Raw genomic sequence first — 27,827 nt, forward strand, 5'->3', positions numbered from 1 at the left:
GAACTGGAACACCAAATATCTTTATAAGATTTATTATGTTCATAGGTTTTTATCTGTGTGAATCTTTCTTTCAAAGGAACTGGGGAAAACTTAAGCTTTAGCACATTTCTCACATTCTCAGGTGATTTCTCCATTGTGAGTATTCTCATGCATAGGAAGGGAAATGAAACAATACACATTTTGGGGGTTTGTTTCCCCAGATGAGTGACTGAAATGTTTTGAAGGCAACAGAAAACACTTCAGAGAGAGAAACACACCACACTCAACAACTTTTCAAGGAGTCCTCTCATGTCATTGAAGGTGACTAAGAATATTAGATGATTTCTCAAGTTTTTGACATTCAATAGACTTTCGTCCAATACAACTACTTTCAGGTTTAAAACCACAAAAATGAAGTGCTTTTCACATTTTTTTAAAATTAATAGGGATTCTTGTTGGACACAGTGGCACACACCAGTAATCCCAGTGGCTCAGGAGGCCAAGACAGGAAGATCGTGAGTTCAAAGCCATACTCAGCAAAAGCAAGACAACTAGCAACTCAGTGAGATCTGCTCTCTAAATAAAATACAAAATTGGACTGGGGATATGGCTCAGTGGTTGAATGCCCCTGAGTTCAATACCAGGGACCCTCACCACCAAAAAACAAAATAGGGATTCTGTCCAATATAAGTTGCTTGATGTTTTAAAATGTAACTGTAACAAGTGAAGGCATTCCCACATTCACAGGACTTCTCTTCAGTATGAGTTGTCCATCTCTGTGAAGACTAGCAGACATAGTGAAGGCATTCCCACATTGCTTACATTAAAAGGACTTCTCTGCAGCATGTTTTTTTATGTTTCAGAATGTAACTGTAACATGTGAAGGCTTTCCCACATTGCTTACATTCATAGGACTTCTCTCCATGATGAGACCTTTCATGTCTGTAAAGACCAGAAGAAGTAGTGAAGGCTTTCCCACATTGCTTACATTCATAGGGCCTCTCTCCAGTATGAATTCTTTCATGTCTGTTTAGTTCATCAGACACAGGGAAGGCTTTCCCACATTGCTTACATTCATAGGGCCTCTCTCCAGTATGAATTTGTTTATGTCTCTGAAGGGAAGTAGAAAAAATGAAGGATTTCCCACATTGTTCACATACATAAGGCCTCTTGCCAGTATGAGTTTGTTCATGTGAGTGAAGGTGAGTGGACCTAAAGAAGGCTTTCCCACATTGTTTACATTCATAGGGTTTCTCTCCAGTATGAGTTCGTTTATGTATTCGAAAGGAAAATGAATGAGTGAAGGCTTTCCCACATTGTTTACATTCATAGGGCTTCTCTCCAGTATGAATTCGTTTATGTATTTGAACATAATAGGAACTACTAAAGGATTTTCCACATTCTGCACATTCACAGGGATTCTTTCCCATATGGCACTGTTCATGTGAGCGAAGTAATCTGGCTGTAGCAAAGGCTGTCCCACATTGCTTACATCTATAAGGCTTCTCTCCAGTATGTAACCGTTCATGTATGTGAAGGTAAGCACAAGTAGTGAAGGCTTTCCCACATTGTTCACATTGATAGGGCTTCTCTCCAGTATGAGTTCGTTTATGTATGTGAAGATTACTGGAACTAGTGAAGGCTTTCCCACACTGCCTACATTTGTAAGGCTTCTCCCCAGTATGACATCGTTCATGTACATGAAGGTGATGTGAACTACCAAAGGCTTTCCCACATTGTTTACATTCATAGGGCTTCTCTCCAGTATGAATTCTTTTATGTCTCTGAAGATAAGCAAAACACTTGAAGGCTTTCCCACATTGTTCACATTGATAGGGCTTCTTTCCACTATGAGTTTGTTCATGTGTGTGAAGCACAGAGGACCTAATGAAGGTTTTCCCACATTGTTTACATTCATAGGGCCTCTCCCCAGTATGAGTTCTTTTATGCACTTGAAGGTAATAGGATGTGGTGCAGGTTTTACCACATTGTTTACATTCGTATGGGTTCTTTCCTGTATGGATTGGTTGATGTGAGTGAAGCTGACTGGATGAAGCAAAGCCTTCTCCACATTGTTCACATCTATAAGGCTTCTCTCCAGTATGTATTCGTTCATGTACATGAAGATAACTAGAAGTCGTGAAAGCTTTCCCACAGTGTTCACATTTATAGGGCTTTTCTCCACTATGAGTTCTTTCATGTTTTTGAAGGGTATTGTAACAAGTGAAGGCTTTCCCACATTGTTTACATCCAAAATGTTTCTCCCCAGTATGCGATCGTTTATGTATTTGAAGGTAAGAAGAACTAGTGAAGGATTTCCCACATTGTTTACATCCATAAGGTTTCTTTCCAGTATGAGTAATTTCATGTTTTCGAAGGTAACTGGAACAAGTGAAGGCTTTCCCACATTGTTCACATGTGTAATGTTTCTCCCGAGTATGAATTCGCATGTGTTTTTGAAGGTAATTTGACTTACTGAAGACTTTTCCACATTGTTTACATTCATGGGGCTTCTCTCCAGTATGAGTCCATTCATGTGAATGAAGCTGACTATATGTAGCAAAGCCTGTCCCACATTGTTTACTTCTATAAGGCTTCTCTCCAGTATGAGATTGTTCATGTTGGCGAAGATAAGAAGAAGTAGTGAAGGTTCTCCCACATTGTTCACACTGAAAGGGCCTCTCTCCAGCATGAGTTTGTTTATGTATTTGAAGGGAAGAGGAACGAGTGAAGGCTTTTCCACATTGTTTACATCTGTAAGGCATCTCTCCAGTATGAGTTCGTATGTGTATCTGAAGGTATTTTGAACTAGTGAAGGCTTTCCCACATTCCTTACATCCATAGGACATCTCTGCATTAGGAGATCGTCCATATTTTTTAACACACTTGGAACAATTGAACTCTTTTCCACATGTCAGACATTCATAAGGTTCATTTATAGTGTGTGATGTCAGTTGTGTTTGAACACTTGTGAGAGAAATTAAAAATGTTCTGTTTTGTTTACATTCATATGGCTTCCCTTCACACTCTTCTTTCTCATATGGATTGCTTGCAGAATGACGTATGATGTGCCTATTAAGGAAAAAATTATAAATGAAGACTTGTCCACACATATTGCTTCCACATGGACTCACTCTAGTAGGAAATGCATTGTTAAGACTAAGACTTGGAATCTCACTAAAGGTTTTTCCACACTGAGTACATTTGTACATTTTTCCAGAACCTACCATATGACTTCTGTAAAAAATTACCAGGCATTTTATGGTTGGCTCATTAATACTTTTATATTCATTAGTCAATCTTGCACCTACAGTATTACTAATGTCAGGCAAAGTACTGGTTTCCTGTCATGTCTAAACTGTTTGAAAGTCAAAGTAGCAATTTCTTTGCAACACTGTTTCTCCAGGGCTACTACTAAAACACTGGTATCATAAAAGCAGCTTGTTTCAATTATTTTGAAAATACTAAATGTTTATTATATTAAAGTTCATATTTTTGGTTAAAAAAGAATAAATATAGGGGCTGGGGTTGTAGCTCAGCAGAAGAGCACTTGCCTAGCATGTGTGAGGCACTGGGTTGGATTCTCAGCACCACATACAAATAAATAAAGGTCCATCAACAACTTAAAAAAAAAAAAAAACATAATTCATATAATCCTTGTTTTCTTTGCTTGTTTATAAAATAATAAGACATGCTACTATTTCCTCAAGGTACTCTGCTTCTTCTTGTGAGTACAAATTACCTTAGATCTCTCCAGGAATTTGTGTTGTGATCATCAATGTTCTGGCTCTCCCATCTGACTCCTAAAATGTAGACCCAGAATAATCATTATAAATCATATTAACTTCACAATAAATTATAGGATTTTTTAATGTACACAACTATGATGCACCAATTTTTAAAAGTTGTGAAAAAGGAGAAAAAAAGGGGAATTTATGCTGCAGAGTGAACTGACATTAACCCAAATTTATTCCCAAAAGTACTCCCTCCCTTTCCATGTTCCAAATTCATAAGTAATAAGAACTCCCATTTGCTGGGCCTGGTGACATATGCCTATAATCCTAGCAACTTGGGATGCTAAGGTAAGAGGATCACAAGTTCAAAGCCAACCTGAGCAACTTAGTGATTCCCTGTTTCTAAATAAAATATAAAAAGGGGGAGCCAGGCACCATAGTGCATACCTATAACTCCAGTGACTTGGGAGGCTGAGGCAGGATGATCAAGAGTTCAAAGCCAGCCTCAGCAACTCACTGTTTCTAAATAAAACACTGTTTCTAAATAAAATACAAAAACGGGCTGGGGATGTTGCCCAGTGGTTAAGTACCCATGAGTTCAAACCCCAGTACAAAAAAAAAAAAAAAAATCGCCCCCACTCACTTAGTGTTTGATTATGTAATGAAAAGTCATCCTTACCTATAGAAGCCAGGTTTCTAAGGACTTCCTGCATCACATCTCTGTGGAGATTCTTCTGGGAAGGATCCAGCAAAGCCCACTCCTCCTGGGTGAAGTTCACAGCCACATCCTCAAAGGCCACTGAGGTCTAAAATGTCCCACAAAAGTATAGGGTATACCAGGAGAGATTGACAGCATGAGAGTTTTATTCTCTACTTGTGAGATGTTCTCATGATTCTGTGATCTCCAAATATTTATTCCATGATTTTGTCATCAAAACCTGTACTCTCGGTCTGCACTCACTTCCCCAAACACAGTCATTCCAATGTAAGATCTGAACTATCCTGAAATGCATCAGCAGAGCAAAAACACCCTTCTTGTTACAGATATAGAGTACAGGAAGTAAGTCATGCTCCCTGGTCATTCCTAACATCTGTGTAGGGTACATGTCTAATATATGGGATAATAAAGCCCTTACCTCCTCATGTACAGGAGAGCTAATGAGTCCTCCTTACAGTACCTACCTTCAGAAATACCTGCTGACAAAGTTGGAACTTTGCTGGTAGGGGGAGCTAAGGATTTGGGAGGATCCCACTGAACTGAGCAGTAACATTGAGTCACAAGGGCTGAGTGTGTTGGGAAACAACATGGTTTTTACTGAACCTCTGCCTTCCTTCAGAAAGCCTATTATTTTCTTCCACTTTTACCTTAGAACTTAAAGAATCATCACCCCTCTGTAATAATAATAATAATAATAATAATAATAAAAACAACCCAATGCTCTGCTCAAGCAGGCTGGGGACTCGGCATGTTGCTGGTAGACATTTCATCCACAGGGTCACAATGTATTCAATGGGAATTGAGAACAATTAGAAGGCTGCAAATGTTTTACTTCAGACCAAATTTAACCAACTAAAAAACAAGAACAATGATCAATAAACAGCTTCTTAATTTCTTCTGATAATGTCAAAGAAGAATGGGGTAAGCAGAAAGATGTGAGTCTCTTAGGAATAATTTAATGTCACCAAAGGTCACCTCTTCCATATGATAGCCTTACAAAATTTTCCAAAACTCCAAAATAGACTTTATAGTGGTCAAGAAAGTACTTTTCCAAGCCTAATAGGAATAAGAAATATGCAACAATTGTTACCGTTGTCTGAATAGCAGACTGCTGGCTTGTCTAACACACAGTCATGTGGCACATAGCAGATTTTTGTTCAAGGACATTTGTGGTCACATAGGCCACACATACACGGTTGTCTGTAGTAAAGGGACTCCTTGTGTGTGAGCAGTGATGCTGGTATAATAAACCTAATGCACTGTCAACTGCAGGATTTGGTAAAGCAACATGCTGGGGAGGTCTGTGGTCCAGGAACCACTAATACCACAGAGCCTAGGTGTGCAAGAAGCTGTGCCATCCAGGATCGTGTGAATACAGAATGATGTTTGTGCAATGGGGAGACAAGCTAAACGTGCTCCTCCAGAATGTATCCCTGTATTTAAATGACACATGACTATACATAAAGGACTTTCCAAATATGATACTCCAAACAGCACAATATTAGCAGACAGATAAAGAAAGAACCAAGAGAGAAGAAAGTTTTCAGTGGACTGGCCTTTATAGGGAATGCTGATTAAAGACATAACAGGTATTTAGAGGGGAAAAAAAATCACCAGCAATATAAAATATGGGCCAAGACAAACTGGTATCTAATTGCAAACATGCACTGTGTTCCTCTCTATTACTTAGAGGATGATGGAATAGAGATTCTGATGTTAAAGACAAAACCAAAACTCTTTAAGAAATGGAATAGAAGGTGAAAGTCGCCTATGGAGAAAGGACTACCTCAAAGTGAAGAGGAAAGCCCAGGAGAAGGCCAAGCAGATGAGCACTGGCATCCTCTGCAGGCCCAGCTCCCCTCAGTCAGGATGCGAGCAGTGGGGAGAGTAGGACAGCTGCCCCTGAGCAGTATTGCCTCTTACAGAAATTGACCACGACCTGTGGCTCAGGGGTTTTTTTGACTTTGCATACAAATTAATAACATTTTACCTCTTGAAGCACTGCCAGTATGTCACAGGGAAGATCTGTCTGTCTGTCCCTTTCTCTCCCTCCCCCCGCTCTAAAACACACACACACACACACACACACACACACACACTCTAACTGCATGAGGAGAAGAAAGGTGGCATTTTTCCAGTGTGTTCACAGAACTCCATCCTTCCTGAGCTCATGAAGATTGGTCCTGGGAGGCCTGAGTGTCCGGAATACCAGCCTCGGCACAGTCAAGAGAATGCCCCCCACAAGACACTCGACCAACAGCAGAATACCTCCATCACAACAGCACCGCTGAGGGAACTGTAGGTCACACCTCAGTTAACAAGTCCCCAAGGTACAACAGACTGAATAACACTGAGGAGGTGGACAGACATCCAGAAACACACTGCATGGAGATGAGGTATGAAGAAACAGGAAACCTGAACAGTTCTGGAGACAGTGAATTTGAAAAATACAAAGGACGCTAGGCACAGTGACACACACCTGCAATCCCAGCAGCTCGGGAGGCTGAGACAGGAGGATCGTGAGTTCAAAGCCAGCCTCAGCAATGGCGAGGCACTAAGCAACTCAGGGAGACCCTGTCTCTAAATAAAATACAAAATAGGGCTGGGATGTGGCTCAGTGGTTGAGTGCTGAGTTTAATCCCTAGTGCCCCGCCCTGCACCCCCCAAGAAAAAAAGAAAAAAAAAACACAAAGGATCACTGGGCACAGTGGTGCATGTCTGTAATTCCAGCGGCACGGGAAGCTGAGGCTGAGGCAGGGGGACTCCGAGTTCAAAGCCAGCCTCAGCAATGGTGAGGCAGTAAGGAACTCAGTGAGACCCTATCTCTAAATAAAAAACAAATAGGGCTGGGGATGTGTTTCTCTGTGGTTGAGTGCCCCTCCCCGCCCAAAAAAGAGCAATAAAACATAGTTGGTTTTCTTAAAAGGGTAAACAATATTGATAAACCTGCAGTTAAACTATACAACCGAGAGGGCTAAGGATATATTCCAGTTGGTACAATGCTTGCCTTGTATGCACAAGGCCCTGGGTTCCACCTGCAGCACCAACCACCACCCCCCACCCAAAAAAAAAAAAAAAAAAAAAATCCAAAAACTAAACAGTAGAGAGATAAGATTCAAATGAACAAAATTAGAGATGAAAAAACTAATATCGCCATAGACACTACTGAAAACACAGAGTCATCAGAAACTATTTTGAAAATTTATACTCAAATCAGCTGGAATATCTTGAAAATATTAAAATATTCCTAGAGATGTCTGATGTACCTAATATGAATAAATATCAATAAACGATAAATATCAAGTAATGAATTTGAAACAGCTATTAAAAAGTCTTTCAACTAAGAAAAACCCAAGACTCCATGGATTCTCAGCCGAGTTTCAACAGAAGTTTAAAGAACTAATAAGAATCCTCCTGAAATTATTCCATGAAATAAAAATGGAGAAAACACTGCAATGAAGTCAGTATCATGCTATGAAGTCAGTATCACCCTGATAACAAAATCAAAGTATTAGCAAACAGCATACAAAAACACGCGATCAAGTGGGTTTCATCCTAGAGATGCAAATTTGGCTCAACATACAGAAATCAATAAATAGAATTCACCACATAAACAGAGTTCAGGTCAAGAATCACACCATTACCTCATAGGTGCAAAAAAAAGCATTTGACAAAGTCCAGCCCCCACTGATGTTTAAAACACTGGAGAAACTAAGGATAGAAGGAACTTACATCAACACTTCAAAGACTATATGGACAAACCCAAGGCCAACATCAAACTGAGCGAAGAAAGGCTGAAAGCATTTCCTCAAAGAACATGGTACCTCATAAAACATATACAACTTTCAAATTAATAAACATTACAAAGTGAAAATTTTGTCTTTTGTGGACACCATCAACAGAGTGAAATAGCACCCCAAGGAACTGTAGAAAATACCCGTGAATCATGAATCTGGAGAAGTGTTAATACCTGGAAAGAATGAAGAAAAAACAGCTGACAAGCTCAACCCATCTTCACGACATCAACACGCACACGCATGTACCTGGAAAAGAATGAAACATCCTAAAAAGCCACAGGGATCTACACACCCTGAAGCTACACGGAAGGATGAAAGGCTGTCTCTATGACAACAAAAACAAGTCAAGGAAGCCTGCTCTCCCTACTTCTGACAACACAGCAGAGAGGGTACTCCCAGGGAAGCCAGGAAGAATACCAAGGTATTCAAGACCTCAGGGCCAACTCACACAGCCCCAGACACTGAGCAAAATCAAGGACTTCGCCAAGCAGATACAGGTGGGAACAGGCTCAGGCTCAGACCCACTCACCCGGAGACAGCAGCCACAGGCACCAAGATGGGAGGAGACAGCAGCCTCTGCACCCTTCACCACCTCTCTCCCCATCAACAATGACCACCTGACACAGTGCCCATTTGACTGGTGTTTCTGGCTTCCTACTCCCTAGAGTCTCTACTGCAAATGGATAGGGACATTTGATTTTTTTTTTTTTTTTAAATTTCCCAAGACAGCACCTACCAGAAAGCCTGCTACGTGGAGGGAGATCAGTACCTGAGAAGTCACAGGGCTCTGACACACACCAATACAGAGACCTCACACAAACCTCCTCACAGGGACATGACTTTCACAGGCTGAAATGATCAACCCCATCTCCTGGGTCATAGAGGTGACTCCTGCACCCCAAGCCATTTCCCAAATTTGGAATAACCCAAATGAGTTCACAATGTAGGGCCACAAAAAATCCTGCACAGCAAACTTTATAGCAGCAGTATTCTTGATTTTCAAAGCCTGGAAGCAACGAACAGGAAGATGTATTTCCAAGGTCAGCAGTAAAAAATCTAAGACAAAACCAATAAAAATCAATTAAATATCAAAAATCCACTTCACACATGAAATATTGAAAGCAATTAAAAGTTCATTTACAATGGCACTCCAAGAATAAATACAGAAGAATAAATAACAATAATAATAATAAATGATACATAAAACTTATTTTCTAAACTGCAACACTTGTTGGAAAAACCTCAACATCCAAATAAAAGAGAAGCCATTCCATGCTCATGGAATTTTTCCTAAAGTCTTAAACTATGTCCAATGAATAAAATGATCCAACAGAAAAGATTTTTATAAAGTATATTTTACCTTATTTGGTTCTGAATAAATACATTTCACATTTAAGGAAAACCTGAGCTTCAAATTAAGTGAACAAAGTAAAGAAACAGAAAGGGCTGGTACTGAGGGAATACAGATGTGTCAGGCTCAAGGGGCAGGTAAGGTCCCTGCCAGCTGGACATCTCCCACCTGGTCCTGCTCACTGAAACACTCTATGATCACCCTCCCAGGAGACCTGGACCATGACTCCAGTCTATGAGGCTTTCAGGTTTGCACAGCACTGCACTGGAGTGGGTGGTCCTAATGCTCTGGGAGTTTTCCTCCTACACAACTGTTAGAGAATGCAAGGGCAGGAATCACTGCTGACCTGGCCCCTCAGCACCAGCATCCATAGGCTCACTGTCCACCTGTTGCCAAGGAATAGGAACAGGGCTTGGGAGAAACAATGTCCTAAGGAAGTAGCTCTCTAGATGAGGCCTGTTCCAGAAGATTCCTCAGCCCCAGGGTCTCCAGCTGTTCCCCTGATGGCTGCAACCCACACCTTAGGCTGTTCTCTGGGAGAAGCTGACCCAGGGCCTGAAATTGCCTGCACTATGCAAGGCACAGGGCAGGTGTGAGCACCTTGGGGCACCCTAGGAAACTACAGGACAGTGGTTGAGGATACAGAACCCAAAGCAAATTCTTACCCAAAGACAGTAAGGCATCAGTGCCTGGGGAAGACAAAGGAAGGCGGAGACAGAGGGTTTTTTGTTTTTTACTTTTTTTTTTTTTTTGATACTGGGGATTCAAATCAGGGACACTCAACCACTGAACCACACTCACAGCCCTATTTTGTATTTTATTTAGAGACAGAGTCTCACTAAGTTGCTTAGTGCCTTGTCATTGCTGAGGCTGGCTTGACCTCAAGATTCTCCTGCCTCAGCATCCTGAGAAGCTGGGATCACAGGCATATACCATTGTGCCCGGCCTACAGTGCTTTAACAGTGGAATTCCAAGTGACTGTTCTCTGCTATCCCATAATGGCAGATGTTCACAAACAGAAATCAAATCTTTTAAAAATTATCATCCATTACTCAGTGAAAAAATGATAATGCAGATACTGTGCCCACTTGAATGTAGTGAGAGAACTAAGAGTTGATAATGCTGAGAAGTGCACAGGGAGGTAGTGTCTGGAAATATGGTCTGCCTTCCCTGCACACTGAGGACCTAGGACTGTGGATCAAGCTACACAGAGAAGGTTCTGACAAAGTGGCTGCAGATCAGGCAGCACATTGGGAACCCACCTGCACCAGCCCACACCATGGCCTGAAGGCATCAAGGGCTGAGTTGTAGCAGCATCTGACTCAGGTCTGGCTTGGCTGACTCTGGAGCTAACAGTGGGAGGCCAGAGTCCAGCCACACAGATGGTTCCCACCAGTTCTAAACAGCCCACCTCCCTGAGCAGTCCTCAACCCACACTCACCATTTCCTGCCTTTTGGGGAGTCCTGACTTCTTTCCTATGGATCTCATAGCAGCTCCAGGTCACAGGGAGACAGATCTCAGCCAGAGCCACTTGGGCCTCACACAGCAGAGAAGACACAGTCCTGGAGATGGATTCTGAGCTGCATAGGATGAGAAAGGCCTGTGAGACTATGGAAGGTCACCCCCTCCCACCAGCTGCCTACTGCCTGCCCAGGGCTCCACAAGACCCCTGCAACATCCCAGGCCACATATGCACATTCTGAAGGCTATTAATGGCAAGGAGATGTATCAGACACCTGGATAAATGAGGCCAGAAGGACATGGTCTTGCCCACAGTCCTTTTCAGGCAGCGTTTCCTCCCTGCAAGGGGACATTTCCACTTAGGCAGGGCTGAGATAGCTCTCCACAGCAGGCTCTATTGTCTTCCTGCTCCTCTGAGCACACAGTCATAAGCATATGTGAAGAATTACAGCCTTGGTGTCTAAGGCAGCCGACCCTGACCTCAGAGAAGGTAGGTGCCAGGTCTGGCCAGACTGGAAAGGAGAGAGACAGGCATCCGTCACTTGGGAAAAGGCCGGGGCAGCATGGCCCAGGCTTCCTCACAATTTGATTCTGTCAAGCCATTTTCAGCAAAAGAAATTAAAAGACAACAAATAAATACAATTATTAAGTGCATGCAAAACTAGTTATATGACAATAAAAAGAATTTTTTTAAAAAAGGAAACACTTAAAGCAGCTCTGGTAAGGCGTCTGCTTCACCCACAGCTCAGAATGAAATCCCACTTGCAGAGAGAGGGGTAAACACAATCCCAAGTTAGGAGCCACACTCTGACTGCTTAAATGTGTCCCCAGGAGGACTCAATCCCCAGTGGCCAGGAGGAAACACCTAAAGATTTACTTCTGGGAGCCCAACATTCCTGCTGACCTATAGGTTTTCTGAACCTTTCTCTGTTCATAATTTGAACATCTGAACTTCCTACCATATCATCTTTGCTCTTATAGCACTCTGTATCTACCACATTTAGAACTGCCTAGTTTAGGTGAGTCCTGGCCCCTCCACTGAGGGTGGAGTCATTAGTACTGAGTTAGAGAGGTTGACACCTGCTGTTTGATCTGCACCTAGGGCACAGCCCTTTATGATTTTTGCTTTTGGCAACTGCTGACCCACTACTCTGTGTGGTAATTAGTGTTGTAGATGTCATAGAAGGTGACGGGTATTGACTGAAATACTGTATATTGTTTGCTTCTATCGTTGTTATTGTTTCCCCCTTTTATGTGCAGTGACAGGAGTCTACAGGGACAGCTGAACCTCACAGAGTCGAGACTCTGCTGCTAAGCTTCCCCATGACAGCCAAGAGAGCACCTGGCTCCACATCCAACTTGACCTTGTTCACACTTTAGCAATACAATGGATAGACCAGACAAAGTCCCCAAACTAACAACCAGGCCTTCAAGTAGGCATGGATGGGATGGGTTAGGTCCCACCCAGGGGCAGCCACTTCTGCAGCAGAAACAGAATTCACACAAGGACTATGAAGACCAAAGGTACAAAGGGTCTGAGTCGAGATCACTCCCTGCCTTTAGAATACACAGACCTGTGAATGAGGAGCCATCACAGGGCATGGGCCCCCCAAACCCTGCAGCTCACAGCACATCTGCCAGATACAAAGGAGAGTCCCACTCTTTTGAGACCTACAGGAAAAGAGGAATCCTTAAGATCTGATATAGTGCACACTAAATCAACAAACACTAATCATCACCAAAGAACTAGTAGGGAAGCCAAACCACAAAATCCTCACAGAAATATTGAAAGAGTAGACACTTTTGCAAGAGAAGACAGTCCTACAAAGATCACAGATAAGAGGGGAATAGAGGGCTGTAATTGTGGCTTAGTGGTACAGCACTTACCTAGCACGTGTGAGGCCCTGGGTTCGATCCTCAGCACCACATAAAAATAAATAACTAAAATAAAAATATTGTGTCCAACTGCAACCAAAACAAAAAAATATATATTTTTTTTTAAAAAGAGGGAAATAGAAATCCATCCTAACAGATACATAAACTCAACCCAGGAATACAAGAAATGTTAAAAGAGGAAAAAGGAAAAAAAAAAAAAAAGTAATTCCAGACATGGTGGGCATGCCTGCAATCCCAGTGACTGGGGAAACTGAGGCAGGAGGAACAAAACTTCAAAGTCAAAGTCAGCCTCAGCAACTTAGTGAGACCCAGGATCAAAATAAAAATGAAAAAAGACTGGGGGTGTGGCTCAGTGGTTGAAGGCCCCTGGGTGCAATCCCCAGTACCAAAAAAACAAAAACAAAAAAAACAAGCCTATACTATTCCCTACATCTTATCCTAATGGAATGACATTAGAAATCAACACCAAAACAAACAACAGGAAGCTGTTACATAGTTCACAGCTATGAGTGGCTATATAAGAAAGCCAAATAATTCCCAAATAAATAACCTAATGATGCAACCCAAGGCCCTCAAAAAACAAGAACAAACCAATTCCAAAACCAGTAGAAGGAAATCATAAGAGTTGAAATCAATGACAGAGGAAAAAAAATTGAAAGGATCAATGAAACAAAGAATTGGTTCTTTGAAATAGGAAGAAGAGGAAGCTTTTGACAAAATCTAGCACCCATTCATGACTAGAACACTGAAAAACTGGGGATGAAAGGAATTCACCTCAACATCATGAAGACCATGTACAACAAACCCCAATCCAACAGCACAGTGAATGGAGGAAAAACAGACAGCATTTCCTCTAACATCAGGAACAAGAACATTCACTCTCACACTCTTATACAATGATACTAGAAATTCTAGCCAAAACAATTTTGCAAAAGAAAAAATAAAAGGGACAAAAATAGGAAAGGAAGAAGTCACATTATCACTGTTTGTAAGTGATATGATCCTCACTGAGAAGATCCACGAAGTTCCACCAGAAGATTGCTAGAGCTAATAGATAATTTCAGCAGAGTAGGGGCTTACAAAATGAACATACAAAAGCACTGGCTTTTCTACACACCAACAATGAATCTCAGAGAAAGACGTCAGGAAAACAATCCCTTTCACAATAGGCCCTCACAAACAAACAAACAAAAAACTATGAATAATGTAACCAAGGAAGGAAAAGCCCTCAACAATGAAAATTACGGAACACTAAAGAAACACAGTATGGGGTGTGGAGGCTGTGGCCGTGTACTCTGCTGTTCTTCGTATCCTAGAGGATGGCTTTGGAGACTGTGCCCAAGGACCTACGGCATCTGCGTGCTTGTCTGCTGTGTTCGCTGGTCAAGACAATAGACCAGTTTGAATATGACGGTTGTGATAATTGTGATGCATACCTACAAATGAAGGGTAATCGAGAGATGGTATATGACTGCACCAGCTCTTCCTCTGATGGAATCATTGCAATGATGAGTCCAGAGGACAGCTGGGTCTCCAAGTGGCAGCGAGTCAGTAACTTCAAGCCAGGTGTATATGCAGTGTCTGTCACTGGTCGTCTGCCCCAAGGAATTGTGCGGGAGCTGAAAAGTCGAGGAGTGGCCTACAAATCCAGAGACACGCTATAAAGACCTAGCAAGATTCAGGCTGCCAGCATCTTTTCTGTCCACCTCCTTCCTCTGCTTATTTTTTGGTGTGGAACTAAACAGGCAGAACTTCAAATACTACTTGCCCTCCAACTCTGAGAATGAACAGACAATTGAGAGAGTAGCACATCCTGTCTCCACCATTTCACCTTGGGACTAGTGGTGGAGGTGGAGGGGTTGGGGCTGGAGGGTTCACAGAGACTGAATTGAGGCGAAAGGATGCTGGTATTCCTGCTCACGCCCTGGGCTGTGCTTTTGCCCATGGGCAGTACTTTGAGTTAAATTCCAATTAACATGAACCACTGGAAAATTCTTAAAACTATGACACATGGCTTGCCTCCCTCTCCCTTTCTTTCAGCTAGGCACAGTAAGGGCTCACTTGCCTGGTAAGCACCATCCAGCACAATAAAGGCTCTTCTGCTCTTGTCACTGTTTCTGGGCCTCCAGAAGTGCAGCCTTCCCAGCATACTTGCTTGAGTTTCATTGGAAGGTCTGCTGTTCTGTGGCACAATAACCCCTCAGTGTAGTCCCACTGTCTAGTGCTTATGTCTTGCCCTCTAGACCTGTCAAATCAGTCTCTTGAAATCTTGAGGCTTAATGTTCTTTGCTCCTTGACTTTGTTTAATACTGCTTCTTTTCCTTCTTTGTCTCTTTATATTTACTGATCTACCTATACCTTTGGCTAGTCTCATCGTCATTTTACATTCCCCTCTCTGGAGACCTTCCAGCCTCAGGTGGCTGCTGGGTCTTGTCTGGGAGTTTGTGCCTCTGTGGGAAGTTGGCCTTTCCTTCTCTAACCTGGTAAGGGTGCTTTGGGTAACTACAAGGGCCAAGGTGAATTACCTGTTTTAAAATAAAAAAATTACCATAAACTCATTTATTTAAGTTTCCACAGAAATCCTATTAGTATCCCCATTTTGATTTAAGTTCATCCATAAAGTGACTTAAGTGATTATACTCTGTTTACTTCAAGATTCTTGTGATCAGAAATGAAGCGATGTGCTAGGCATGGTGGCGCATGTTATAATGAGGCAGGAGGATCACAGGTTCAAAGTCAGCCTCAGCAACTTAGGTTGTAAGCTACCTAGTGAGACCCTGTCTCAAAATGAAAAATAAAAGGCTAGGCATGTGGCCCAATGGTTAGGCACACTTCGGTTCAACCTCTGGAACCAAAAAAAAAGATCAAACAGTGTAAAAATTCTAGAATATAAATCTTACAAAAAGCAAAAAAAAAAAAAAAAAAAAAGAAACACAGTATGGGACACTTTTGAAGAAGACACAAGAAGATGAAAAGACCTCCTGTGTTCATGGATAGGTACAACAATTAATATCATTAAAATGGCCATACTACCAAAAGCTCTATACAGATTCAGTGCAATCCCAATCAAAATACTAAATAAGTTAGTAAAACTGCATGGTACTGGCATAAAAACAGACACATGAACCAATGGTACAGAACAGAAGACAGAGATAAGCCCACTTATCTGATGCTTGACAAGGAGATCAAACATGCATTGGAGAAAAGACAGCCTCTTTAACCAATGGTGCTGGGGAAATTGGTTACACATAAGTAGAAGAATAGAACTAGACCCTTATCTCCCCTCCTGCAGGAAAGTCAACTGCAAATAGATCAAAGGCCTAGGAATCAGACCAGAAGCTATACAACTCCCAGAAGAAAATGTAGGAGCACACCTGTAATCCCAGCAGCTCGAGAGGCTGAGACGAGAGGATCACTAGTTCAAAGCCAGCCTCAGCAAAAGTGAGACACTAAGCAACTCAGTGAGACCCTGACTCTAAATAACATACAAAATAGGGCTGGGGATGTGGCTCAGTGGTTGAGTGTCCCTGAGTTCAATCCCTAGTACCAAAAGAAAGAAAGAAAGGAAAATATAGGGTCCAGCGTACAGAGCAGCGGTGGGCATGATGTGGGAGCCCCAGTGAGGACTTGCAATGCCAGGAGACAGGACAGTGGCTGGGGACACGGCATCCTGTATAGTTCCAAAAGAAACCTCCTCTCAAACACACGGATACAGTGTTTGTGGGAAGATAAAAGAGGCATGAGTACTTTTTTTCTTCTTTTTTGGGGGGAGGTACCAGGGATTGAACCCAGGAGTGCTAAACCAGTAAGCCACATCCCCAGCTATTTTTTTTATTTTTTATTTTGAGACAAGGTCTCACTGAGTTGCTTAGGGCCTCGCTAACTTACTGAGGTTGTCTTGAAACTCGCAATCCTTCTGCCTCAGCCTCTCGAGCTGCTGGGGTTACCACCAGCATGTACCACCATGACCAGCATAAGTACTTAAACAATATATATTAATGTTTCCTTCATAATTTCTGTCTTCCTTCCTTTTGTTAGAAATACAAGGGTGTCAAAAGGATCAGAAGTGCCCTAGAAGTAGCTGGGCAAGGCAAACTTTATTTCTGCAGCAGGGCAGGCTACTGAGCTGAACCAAGTCTGGCAAGCAGGCACACCTGGGTGGGCAGTCCACCTGTTTTTATCCCTAATACAAAACTGTTCCTTGCTCAGAGAGGAGGAGCTCAGGTCACAATCCACACATTGGCTGATTTTAAAATGGAGAGGGAAAAGGGAAGGGCCATAGTTATGACTGATCACTTAGGATATTAAAGCATTATGAATTGAAGACTGAGGACAAAGGGGGATTAAAAAGGGATTATAGCTGGGGTTGTGACCAGATCCAGGGTCTGCATTTTTGGCCACATATGGACACATGCTGTACATGTTGGGGAGCTCACAATGGCTACACTTTAACCATAAGGTTTTGTGGTTTTATAACTGAAATTGGCTCCACCAAAAGAAACTCAGACTACAGGTTTAACTTTTCTCTCTCCCCCGCCCCCCCACTTTTTTTTTGGTGGCACTGGGGATTGAACGTATGCATGCTAGAGAAGTACTCTACCACTAAGCTACAGCCACAGTCCTACAGTTTTAACTCTGACAGAAAAGAGAACATTAAGGACCAGGGTTGTAGCTCAGTTGGTATAGCACTTGCCTAGCACGAGTGAGGCTCTGTTCAATCCTCAGCAGCACATAAAAAAATAAATAAATAAATTAGGTTATTGTGTCTATGTATAACTAAAAAAAAAAAGTTAAAAAAAAACATTAATATTATACTTCCCTCCATTCTTCCTTTTTATTTTCATAAGTACTTTTGAAGTTAAATTCCAGGTCATTCTTGTCTTTCCACTCACAGGAAATGTTCACCCACACTTAAATGAAAGGAAACTCTACCACTACTCAAGCTCCACAAATACTTCAAGTCAAATTGGCAATACATTCTATTCAAAGTCATTTTTAAATTTTACTTTTAGTTGTGGATGTTCACAATACCTTTCTTTTGTTTATTTAGGATTTGTATGTGGTGCTGAGGATTGAACCCAGTGCCTCATACATGCTAGGCAAGCGCTCTACTACTGAGCCACAATCCCAGCCCCCAAAGCCAGTTTTGAAGGAAGATAGAAATGTTTGTTTCTATTTTTCATCTTCAGATAATTAAGTGACAGAAAAACTTACATAAGAGAAAAGGCAGCAAAGTGAGAAAGAATATGCAACACACACATGCAGATTTACTTACCTGTGCTAGAGAGAGCCCAAGTCAGTGACACTCAGCACATGGAGGAGGAGCAGCCCTGTCAGGCCCAAGGGAAGTTCAGAGGCAGAGCAACCTGGAAGATGCAGGAGTCACCCTCAATTTCAGCCTGTTTCAGGAACTGGAATATAAGGAGGAGGAGTCAAGTACCGAATGGAGACCCTGCTTCCTGCACAGCCGTGTGAACAGCTAAATTCACAACTCCTGGGAGAAATGAGGGACAGGACTCCACATGCCTCTAATGATTCACACCAGAATCCCAACTGAGTCCACATTCCCTGACACCTTCCTGTCAGGAAGCTCATCACACACCCTGGGAAACCTGGGCTGTGGGAGGTGAGCTGGCCCAGGACTGAAATCCACTGCAGCCTGCAGAAGGCAGAGCAGCTGGAGGTACCTTGTGGAAGCTCCAGGAAGGGCTGCCACCCAACCCAGAAGACAGGCAGAGGCTGAGGACACAACACCCTGTCAAGTTCCCAAGGAACACTTTACCCAAGGACACCAATGAGGGGTCGGTGTCTAGAGAAGCAAAGCCCACTCCTTCCTCTTGTAGCAGGGGTCCACTTCCTACTTTGACATAACCCTCCCACTCTTTCACTGCAGCTTTTTAAAAACCTTACCTTTTTCCCTCTTTATCCTCTCCCCTCCATAACCTCGTTCTGCCCATCCTAGGCCATGTCACTTCTCATTCAGTACACACCACAGGGCTTCAAGGAGGACACCAAAAGAACTAAGAAACAGCCATCGCCCACGTCTACAAGAGAATTATGACCCAACAGGGAACACCTTGAATGTACCCTTTGAAGCACCTCTTATAAAAGTCCTACCCCCCAGTGGACAGAACCACAGCCTCTGCAACAGGAGCCCCTGTGTTTCTCCTACAAAACCATAAACTTCTTTTCCCTTTTTCTCAAAATCATGTCCTCATTACTAGACTGGTTTTAGGGACAGGCAGCACCAAGCCTTTCATAACAAATTGGCACCCAACATGGGGTCCAAGAGTGGCCCCTACTCCAGCTGCAGCACCTTTCCTGGGCAGGTCTGGTGCCCTGGGCAACCCCCTTGGTGCTGAGGATGCAAGGTGGCTGCTGAGCTTGTTGAGAACAGACCACTGGAGAATTAGGCGATGGGGAGAGTTTGCCTTGGGCAGAACCAGAGGAGCTTTTCCTGTAAGTAAAGGGAGGGACTGAGGGACCATCTCAGCACTGATGTGCTCCTTCTCCTAAGGGGACACCACCTTCTCTCCCTAAAATGGATGGGTTCTTCCATCAATTGGTCTACTTTGAGGAAGCACAACAAAGTCTTGACATTTGGTTATCTGGAAAGCCTCACTGGTATGCAACCCCAACCCTAATCCTCACACCTGATCCCCCTTTGTGGACACCACTGTGGCACTGCTGGTGTAGGAGTCATGAGTAAGCGTGAGTAGGAAACAGGGAACTTTCCCCCTAGCTGGTCCCTTTCAAAGGCTCCCATCTGTTGGCCATGGTTGTGGGGACCCCCCCTCATTGTCTTATATTCTATTACAGGCCATTTTAAGACGTGGGCAAGGCTGGGCTGTTCCCAGTAGTAGTCTCTTGGGAAAGATCTTGGCTGAAAAGGCAATCTATAGGTGCAAGACTATGAAAAAGATGATGTTTTACTGGAACAATCTGGCCTTAGAAAGCTGTTCTGTCTCTTAGGGATGAGAAAGGATAAGAATTATTTCTGAATATTAGAAAATCTTGCAGTTGGAGTGGGTCCATCAGAGGTGATGTAAGTGGAAAAGATTCCGTATGTGCAGGCATCCATGCAGCTGCATAACAAGGAGTCTGAACAGTCAGAGACTCATTTGACACTGCCTCTGGTGTGCAAGGACAGCAGGACACCAGGAAGATCTAAGTCCTTTCCGCTCAGTGCTGGCAGTCCCTATTTTCAGCCCAAGGCAACCGCAGGTCATCCTCCTGTGGCCCAGGGACCTTAACCCTGGCTGAAGCCCAGGAAACCTGCCTGGGCTGTAGAAAAATGGGCAAGGAGAATCTGACATCTGCCCTGCCTTCCAGCCCCTTCTTCCATTGGTGGGAAAGGGTGGTCTGCAGAGGTTGTGGCCAACAAGGATGTAGCAGTGGACTCCAGCACTGCTAGATGATGACCTGAGGACAGGAATGGTCTCCCTTTTCAAGATAAGAAAAGACTCCATCTGGCCAAGGGAAACCCATCACTGGGGCAGAGGAATTCTTGCTATGACAATATCCTATCAACCTAAATTCAGGAGGGGGACACTGGCAGAATAAAGAAATGAATGCAGAAAACAACTTTGCCTAAAAAGCAGATGGGGGCACACTGTGAAGAGGAGACCATGTGTCACAACAGCTGAATCCACGGCAAAAGGCTGAGTACTGCCTGCTGGGAGGGTGAGGAGAAAGCAGGACAGCCTGTAAGACAATGCAGACACCAACTGCACATGAGTCCTGACACCTCATCCTGAACAGTACCAACACAAACCTTTTTGTACTGAGAAGGATGAGAAATGGGCCAAAAAGCGGGGTTTTGACTCCTAGGATAGAAGTGCCAAGTGGAGACAAAGTTGCCAAGGGCTCCTCCTCCTGCCTGCAGGAGAGGCCTGGCCCTGGTGAAGCATCTGCATGAGTACTTGCCAAGGGAGGGAAGCCTTGCTGACCTTCAGCAAGCCCCAGCTGGGAGGGCCACTGCACCAAGACTCTTGAGCAAGTGAGTGGGAACTCCGCTGTGCACCAGAAACAGTCCAAATACTAAAGGGCAGCCTGTGGAAATGGGCACGAGATATAAAAAAACACAGACTTTTGATGACTTATAGGTAGAGTCTACCCAAGCGCCCTGTGCCATGGGAAGCTTCAGACGTCTGCTGTACTGACTGGTAGATACCTGTTAGAGTCTGTAAACAAGTCAAAATAACACCTGGCATTTTGCCAGGGGAATGTTAGAGTTCCTAAACAAGTCTGGATGGTGCCTGGCAAAATGCCAGAGGGAGTGGTTTGAGAAGTAACAAAAGCGAGCCATTAAGTGTGGAGATTCCTGATTGGTTGACTGATGTATCTAGTTTATGTTAATTAGATAAGCTGTGTGGAATGTATAAATACTGCTCCTGTCCTGCAATAAACGGCTTCCACTCCTGCTGTATCAATCTACACAAGTTCTTTGTCACGTCACCCTCCCCCCCTGGTTATTTTGCTGCAGCCGGACTGCGGCAGATACCTTCTCTAGGGGGGTAAAGGTTGATCCTTCATGAACAGAAAAGTCTTTAGAAATACCTAGATTCCTCTTGAAGGAATTGATCCCAGGATACAGGCTCCTCTCCTTAAACAAAGTGACAAGAGACAATCTCTCATTGCAGAAGTGACCCAACAAAGGAACAAAGCTTTAGGCGGCCAGTGGAAGTTGCACACATCTTGGAGACCCCAATCTACCGAGAAAACAGAGAAGATAAATCACACCTTAAAAAGACTGTGGCTGGGCTGGGGTTGTGGCTCAGCAATAGAGCACAGGGTTCCATCCTCAGCACCACATAAAAATAAATAAAAATAAAGGCATTGTGTCCAAAACTAAAAAAATATATATTAAAAAAAAAAAAAAAAAGACTGTGGCTGATATATGCCAAGAATGTACCTGGGATATGGTGTTGCCAACTGCTCGATTTAAACTGAGCCCAGAAATAGTATGTTAGAGACCTGGCTGGTACCCTGGGGGAGGGGAAAAGGTGGATCTAGCAGAGGGACCTAGATTAATATGGCACTTATGGGGCTGGGGTTGTGACTCAGCAGTACAGCACTAGCCTAGCATGTGTGGGGCGCTGGGTTTGATCCTCAGCACCACATACATACATACATACATAAATCAATAAACATATTAAAAAAAAAAACACTCACATGCATAAGGCCCTGGATCCAATCCCCAGCACCCCCCCCCCCACACACACACACACACAAATTGGGGATTGGCTCAGTGGTACAGTGCTCACCTAGCACACATGAGGCACTGGGTTCAAGCCTCAGCACCACCTAAAAATAAAGATGTTGTGTCCTCTTAAAACTAAAAAATAAAAAGAAAAAAAAGATAACCTGATTAAAAAAATAACACTTATGACAATCAGTTAAATATTAATTGCTTAAGTAAGTGTGCTTCCTCCAGGTTTCCACCAAGGTTGGAGTCACCTCTTCATCTGATACAGCGAATGTCCCAAAGAGAGAAATAATAAGACTTTCCAAGACTCCACTCATCACCCAGCTTAAGACGAAGCTTCTTAGGGATGTCATCACCCACTTCTCCAAAAGAATGGGAGGTGGAAATTGACAGTAGAGAAATGTAACCAGGGTCCATTTCATGCTTTGAACATAACCCTGTGGCTTATTTTAAATCTGAAATGGGTTTTTCTCACACTCTCCTCTTCCTCTCCCCCCTCCCTAAATTTGGGGAAAAAAAGATTGCCCTAATTCCCAGCTTAACAGAAGTTAGCTGTCCTTGAGCTCATACACAAGAATTAAGTAATTCTGACTTGCAACAGCACCAAAAGATCTAAGAAACACCATCTCCCAAGTCGTGAGTGAATTATGACACCTGACAGAGCACACCTGGAATGCAGCCTCTGTACCTCCTCTCTAAAACCTTCTGATCCCCCTGCATAGCTGAATCACAGCCTCTGGGTCAGGAGTTCCGATTCTCCTCTGCTACAAAAGCAATAAAACATTTTTTCTTTGTTCTCAAAACTGTATCATCATATATTGGATTGTCATTGAGACAAGGCTTGAGTTTCCTGCACCAATCCATGTTGCCTAGACAGTCCCTGATGTTTACAAAATTGATAAGTGTTTCCATGTGGGGACAAAAATGAATGAAATTGTCAACAAAAGAAATAAACTTCGGCTGGGGTTGTAGCCTATCATGTGTGAGGCACTGGGTTCAATTCTCAGCATCACATATAAATAAATAAAAATCCTTCAACAACTAAAAAAATAAATAAAAAAAGAAAGAAACCTGAACTCAAGTCTCATAGCAGAAGAACAAGGGAACACCCAAGTTCAGGGCTCAGCTCCACAACACTGCCTCACTTCAGATGCCAGCTGCAGGGCAGGAGGGCCAGTCACACTGCCAGGAGCAAATAGCTACAAACCAGGGACTCCCATCACCCCACCTCAAGTTCAATGATTTGATTTTAGCAACACACATCACTTAGTTCAGTTTAAAGGACATAACTTAAGACTAGACAAAATGAAAAGATATATAAGAAAATGCCAAAGAGAATCCTGGAAAAGATCTATGAATGAAGAAACCCCCTCCTCTGTATTATGCTAGAGCAGTTCCTGCAGAGACCCCCTTTTCTTTTTTTTTTTTTTTTGAGAGAGAGAGATAGAGAGAGAGAATTTTAATATTTATTTTTTAGTTCTCAGCGGACACAACATCTTTGTTTGTATGTGGTGCTGAGGATCGAACCAGGGCCGCACACATGCCAGGCGAGCGCGCTACCGCTTGAGCCACATCCCCAGCCCCAGAGACCCCCTTTTCTATTATGACTCAGAAGATGCTCCTTTTTTTTTTTTTTTGAAGGGGGGCAGAAACCAGGGATTGAATTCAGGGGCACTGGACCTCGGAGCCACATCCCCAGCCCTATTTTGTATTTTATTTAGAGACAGGGTCTCACTGAGTTGCTTAGTGCCTCACCATAGCTGAGGCTGGCTTTGAACTTGCAATTCTCCTGTCTCTGTGTCCCTGGCCGTTGGGATTACAGGTGTGTGCCATCATGCCCGGCTATAAGATGCTCCATTTTTACTTTTTAACCCACGGCAGACATACACTGAAGATCCCTCCCCCTTTTCCCCCTCATAAGCAATGAGCTGAGCACATTGTTTATGGGATCAGAACATATACACATTAATCAAAATTGGCTTAAGTTTCCCTCCTTGCTCCAGGACCCTGAACTCTGACTCACTGGCAGCTGGAGACAACATAGGACCCTTCTTCCTGACCCCTCCTGAGAACAGGCTGACTTCTGAGGAAACACTCACTGACCTGGGATCTGACCTGCCCCCCCTCCTCGCTGCCCTCCCCTTTAGCCTCTTCCTAACCCTGTTTGCCCCTCCCTAAGAAAGCAGCCCTTTTCTGCAAGAGCTGTGGGTGCTTGCAGAGCTCACCTGTGGTTCTCCCCCCCTCTGCAGTGCTCCTTTACATAAATCACTTCTCACCCAAATCTGCACTTGTTTCCTTGGACTCTCCGAGAACAGCCTTGGACAATATCAACTACATCATCAGAAAGTCTCCCTTTAGCCTTCCCATCCAAACCCTCATCACATCTGCCTGAGGACCCCCAGCTTTTCAGAGCTCTATAACTTCTAAGTCTAAAGGGCTCCTGCCAGCTGAGTGTGGTAGCACATGCCTATAATCCCAGTGGCTGGGGCGGGGGGGGGGGGGGGGGGGGGGGGGCCGGCGTCTTATCTGCAACACTTTCTTCTGGGAATGCATTCATTCCTGCAGCCACACTGAAACAGAGGTTTTCTCCATCTCTATCCCCAGGTAGCATCCCCAAAGCAAAGCCCTGGAATTGTATTTTAAATTAGCAACACCTTCCACTCTTAAGTGAGGGGGGCACATCTGAGAAACTTAGTAAACTTACTGTGGGGAATAAAAACACTACATAAAAAATTTTTTAACTAAGGGAATATAAGACCAAGTGTTTCTGTTCCTTTTCTGGGTTTTTTTTTTTTTTTTTTTGGGGGGGGGGGGGTTCTCCCTTATACCTCAATCTTGCCCTGTAGGAGTATTTTCTAATCTTTCAGCTCTACTGATAAACTGCATTTTTTTTTTATAAAGAGAGAGATTTTTTTGTTTAATATTTATTTTTCAGTTTTCGGCAGACACAACATCTTTGTTTGTATGTGGTACTGAGGATCGAACCCGGGCCGCACGCATGCCAGGCGAGCGTGCTACCGCTTGAGCCACATCCCCAGCCCTGATAAACTTCATTTTACAGTTAATAAAAAACTTATACTAAAATACCTGAGCAAGTCTTTCCAAGGCAACAAACCCAGGGAGCTGCAGCACCACTGGACACTGACCTGTCAGACTCCAGCTTCAGGTCAGGCATCTGTCACTAGGCACATCCTCCCACCCCCTCCTGCTGTTGAAGAGCTTTGCAGAGTTTTGCTCCACCTTGCTGGGGTCCCCTGCTCTTTGGGATAACTGTTCTTCTTCCAGCTCTGAGAAAATCCGGAGGACAGGAACCATGTTTGTCATGTTTCCTCAACACCAGCATCTCACTGCCTGACCTGGGTATCCCCAGCGGCTCCCCTGAGAGGCTGCACCCCACATCTCAGGCTGCCCTCTAGGAGTTGACCCAGGGTCTGAAATTGCCTGCACCCTGCAGGGCACAGGGAAGCTGTGTCCTTGCAGCAGCCCCAGGAAAGGACAGGGCAGTGGCTGAGGACCCAAGACCCAGTAAAGTGGCCTAAAGTTACCACATTGGTGTCTGTGGCTGGGCAAGATAGACCGGCATAAGTACTTTAAAAACTCAACTTGCAGTTCATTTCTCTCTGCTTTCCACTCAAAGGAAATGTTCAGCCACATTGGAAACACACACACACACACCTTTTTAAAAGTGGCATCCAGTACTCAGTGAAACTATGACCATTAAAACACTCTCCACTTGAATGCAGTCTTGGGAACAAATGTTGACACAGTGTTGACACCCACAGTGCCCTGGTGTGTGTGAGACACATAGTCACCTGTGCAAACCCAAAGAATGTTCTGCAACATGCAGTAGAGCAGTAAGCGAGGCATTTGCAAGATGTGGCACAGCCACAGCTGTGACAATCAGCATTACATCATAGGGCAGAAGGTCCCTCCCTCAGTTCCTCATTAGCTGAGGACTTGGGGCGGGCAGTGTCCTCTGAATGTCAGCTAGGTTTTACTGTCTCCTATTGGGTTAAAGAAATGCACCTTTTCTTGTCCCACCTCCCTCTGTTCTCTGTGGCAGGAAGGTCTTCTTGGGGTGAATATACTTCAGCACAGACACAGTTCTTACTTCTGTACCTAGTTAGTATTTCGAAGCAGAAGATTTCTACTTCTGTTGGTCCAGACTGCCTCTTGCATCTCCTCCCTTGTCAAGGGCTGTTCAGATTCATGGACTTTGATCTTCCACATCCACAGGCTGTGGTGCTGTTGGGTGTCAACTGCTTCTAACCTTCCATTCTGCTCTACTTCCCCTTAGGCTACCTTTCTTCCATCCCAATTTTACATTTAAAGCTAAATACTATATTCTGAAAATAAACCCCTGGACTTTATTTCTCCTATGGTGCAGCTGACATCTGGGAACGCTGGTAGAGAACTGGAATTTTAGGGTTTTACTACCAGCCTGAGGAGAAGCAAGGCTACAAAATGGAAAATGGATTTGAGACCCTACTTTCTGCACATTTGGAAGTGTCTGTGGGGAGCCCAGGTTACTACTAGCAAGTAAGGGGGGAGAATGGGACACTCCGAACACATCTGGTGATCCCCAACACTCTGCAGTGCTTGTGGTAGGTCAAAATGGAAACTTAACATCTTAAGAGCTCACAGGCTATGGTTTTGCACACGGACATGCAGAAGTTCTACCTACTGACTTTTAAACAGAGGTCTTGCAGGACTCTCAGTAGCAGAAGCAGAAAACAAAGTAGGACCAAAGAACTCCCTTTGAGGTTTAGTGCAGTAAAAGTCCCTAAGCTTTTTGAGCTAAGAGTCCCTAGGTTGTTCACAAGTTTAAACCGACACAGTGGTGGTAAAATGCACCCTCCAATAGCATTGCACCAACGCCCAGGCCTCGATGTACCCCAAACTTGTTTATGTGTAAAAGGAAAAGCCGCTGGGCAGGCTTGGGAGGCCGAAGCAGGAGTTCAAAGCCAGCCTCAGCAATGGCGAAGCGCTAAGCAACTCAGTGAGACCCTGTCTCTAAAATACAAAATAAGGCTGGGATGTGGCTCAGTGGTCAAGTGCCTCTGAGTTCAATTCCTGGTACCAAAAAAAAAAAAAAAAAAAAAAGGAAAGGCCTTGTTGAGCCCGGGGCTCAGACCGCCGGGTTGTCCCTCAGCACCTGGCGCCACTAATGCGTGCTGCTCCCAGATCTCGTGTCCTCGCCCTCATTTCCCGCGACGTGCTCCCCGCGCACTCTGGAGTGGCTGCAGGAGCTGCCCAGGGATGACCTATAGGGAGGTCGTCAACAGGGAGGGGACAGGACGACAGGCCGCGGCCGGCCTATCCCGCAGGCCTGGCTGACAGGGTACCAGGGCGACCCGCAGGAAGGGACTCGGCTCCACACTATGCAGCTGACCTCGGGGACCCTCCGTCTAGCCCACCCGGCGGTTCGGGGAACAGGCCCAGGGCCACCGCCGGCCGGGTCTCGGCCTCACGCTCCGCAGCTCCCGGGGAGGCCGGGTCCCTAGGGCGGTATGGGCGGCGTCCGCCAGTCCTGGCCGCACACTCACCGTCTGCGGACTCCACGGTCACACGGCGTCCTCACGGGGGACCTCACGGGGCTGGGGGCAGGGGAACGGCGGCGCGCGGCGGCTAGAGATGCCGAGCAGAGGACGCGGGGCCTGCGGAGGAGGGAGCCAAGCGGGC

At 44.2% G+C, this 27,827-nt stretch overlaps 2 protein-coding genes across 2 annotated transcripts; one reads left to right on the plus strand and one right to left on the minus strand.

Annotated features, from left to right (window-relative positions):
• Positions 1-16: 16 nt before the first annotated feature.
• On the minus strand, positions 17-27,827 carry LOC124081848 (zinc finger protein 709). Its single transcript, XM_046428239.2, has 7 exons — positions 27,692-27,827; positions 21,497-21,648; positions 18,213-18,348; positions 11,021-11,160; positions 4,393-4,519; positions 3,722-3,782; positions 17-3,051 (listed from the first exon to the last, which is right to left on the minus strand). Exons 4-7 carry the CDS (start codon positions 11,066-11,068, stop codon positions 798-800), a joined length of 2,490 nt encoding a protein of 829 aa, XP_046284195.1. The 5' UTR covers positions 11,069-11,160; positions 18,213-18,348; positions 21,497-21,648; positions 27,692-27,827; the 3' UTR covers positions 17-797.
• On the plus strand, positions 14,211-15,495 carry LOC124081909 (transcription elongation factor SPT4-A). The gene has a single exon (XM_046428331.1). The coding sequence runs from the start codon at positions 14,257-14,259 to the stop codon at positions 14,599-14,601; it is 345 nt and encodes a 114-aa protein (XP_046284287.1). The 5' UTR covers positions 14,211-14,256; the 3' UTR covers positions 14,602-15,495.

Source organism: Marmota monax, unplaced genomic scaffold (genome assembly GCF_021218885.2).
Source record: "Marmota monax isolate L192 unplaced genomic scaffold, Marmota_monax_Labrador192_F-V1.1 WCK01_AAM20220418_F8-fsc00035, whole genome shotgun sequence".
NCBI classification, from domain to species: domain Eukaryota; kingdom Metazoa; phylum Chordata; class Mammalia; order Rodentia; family Sciuridae; genus Marmota; species Marmota monax.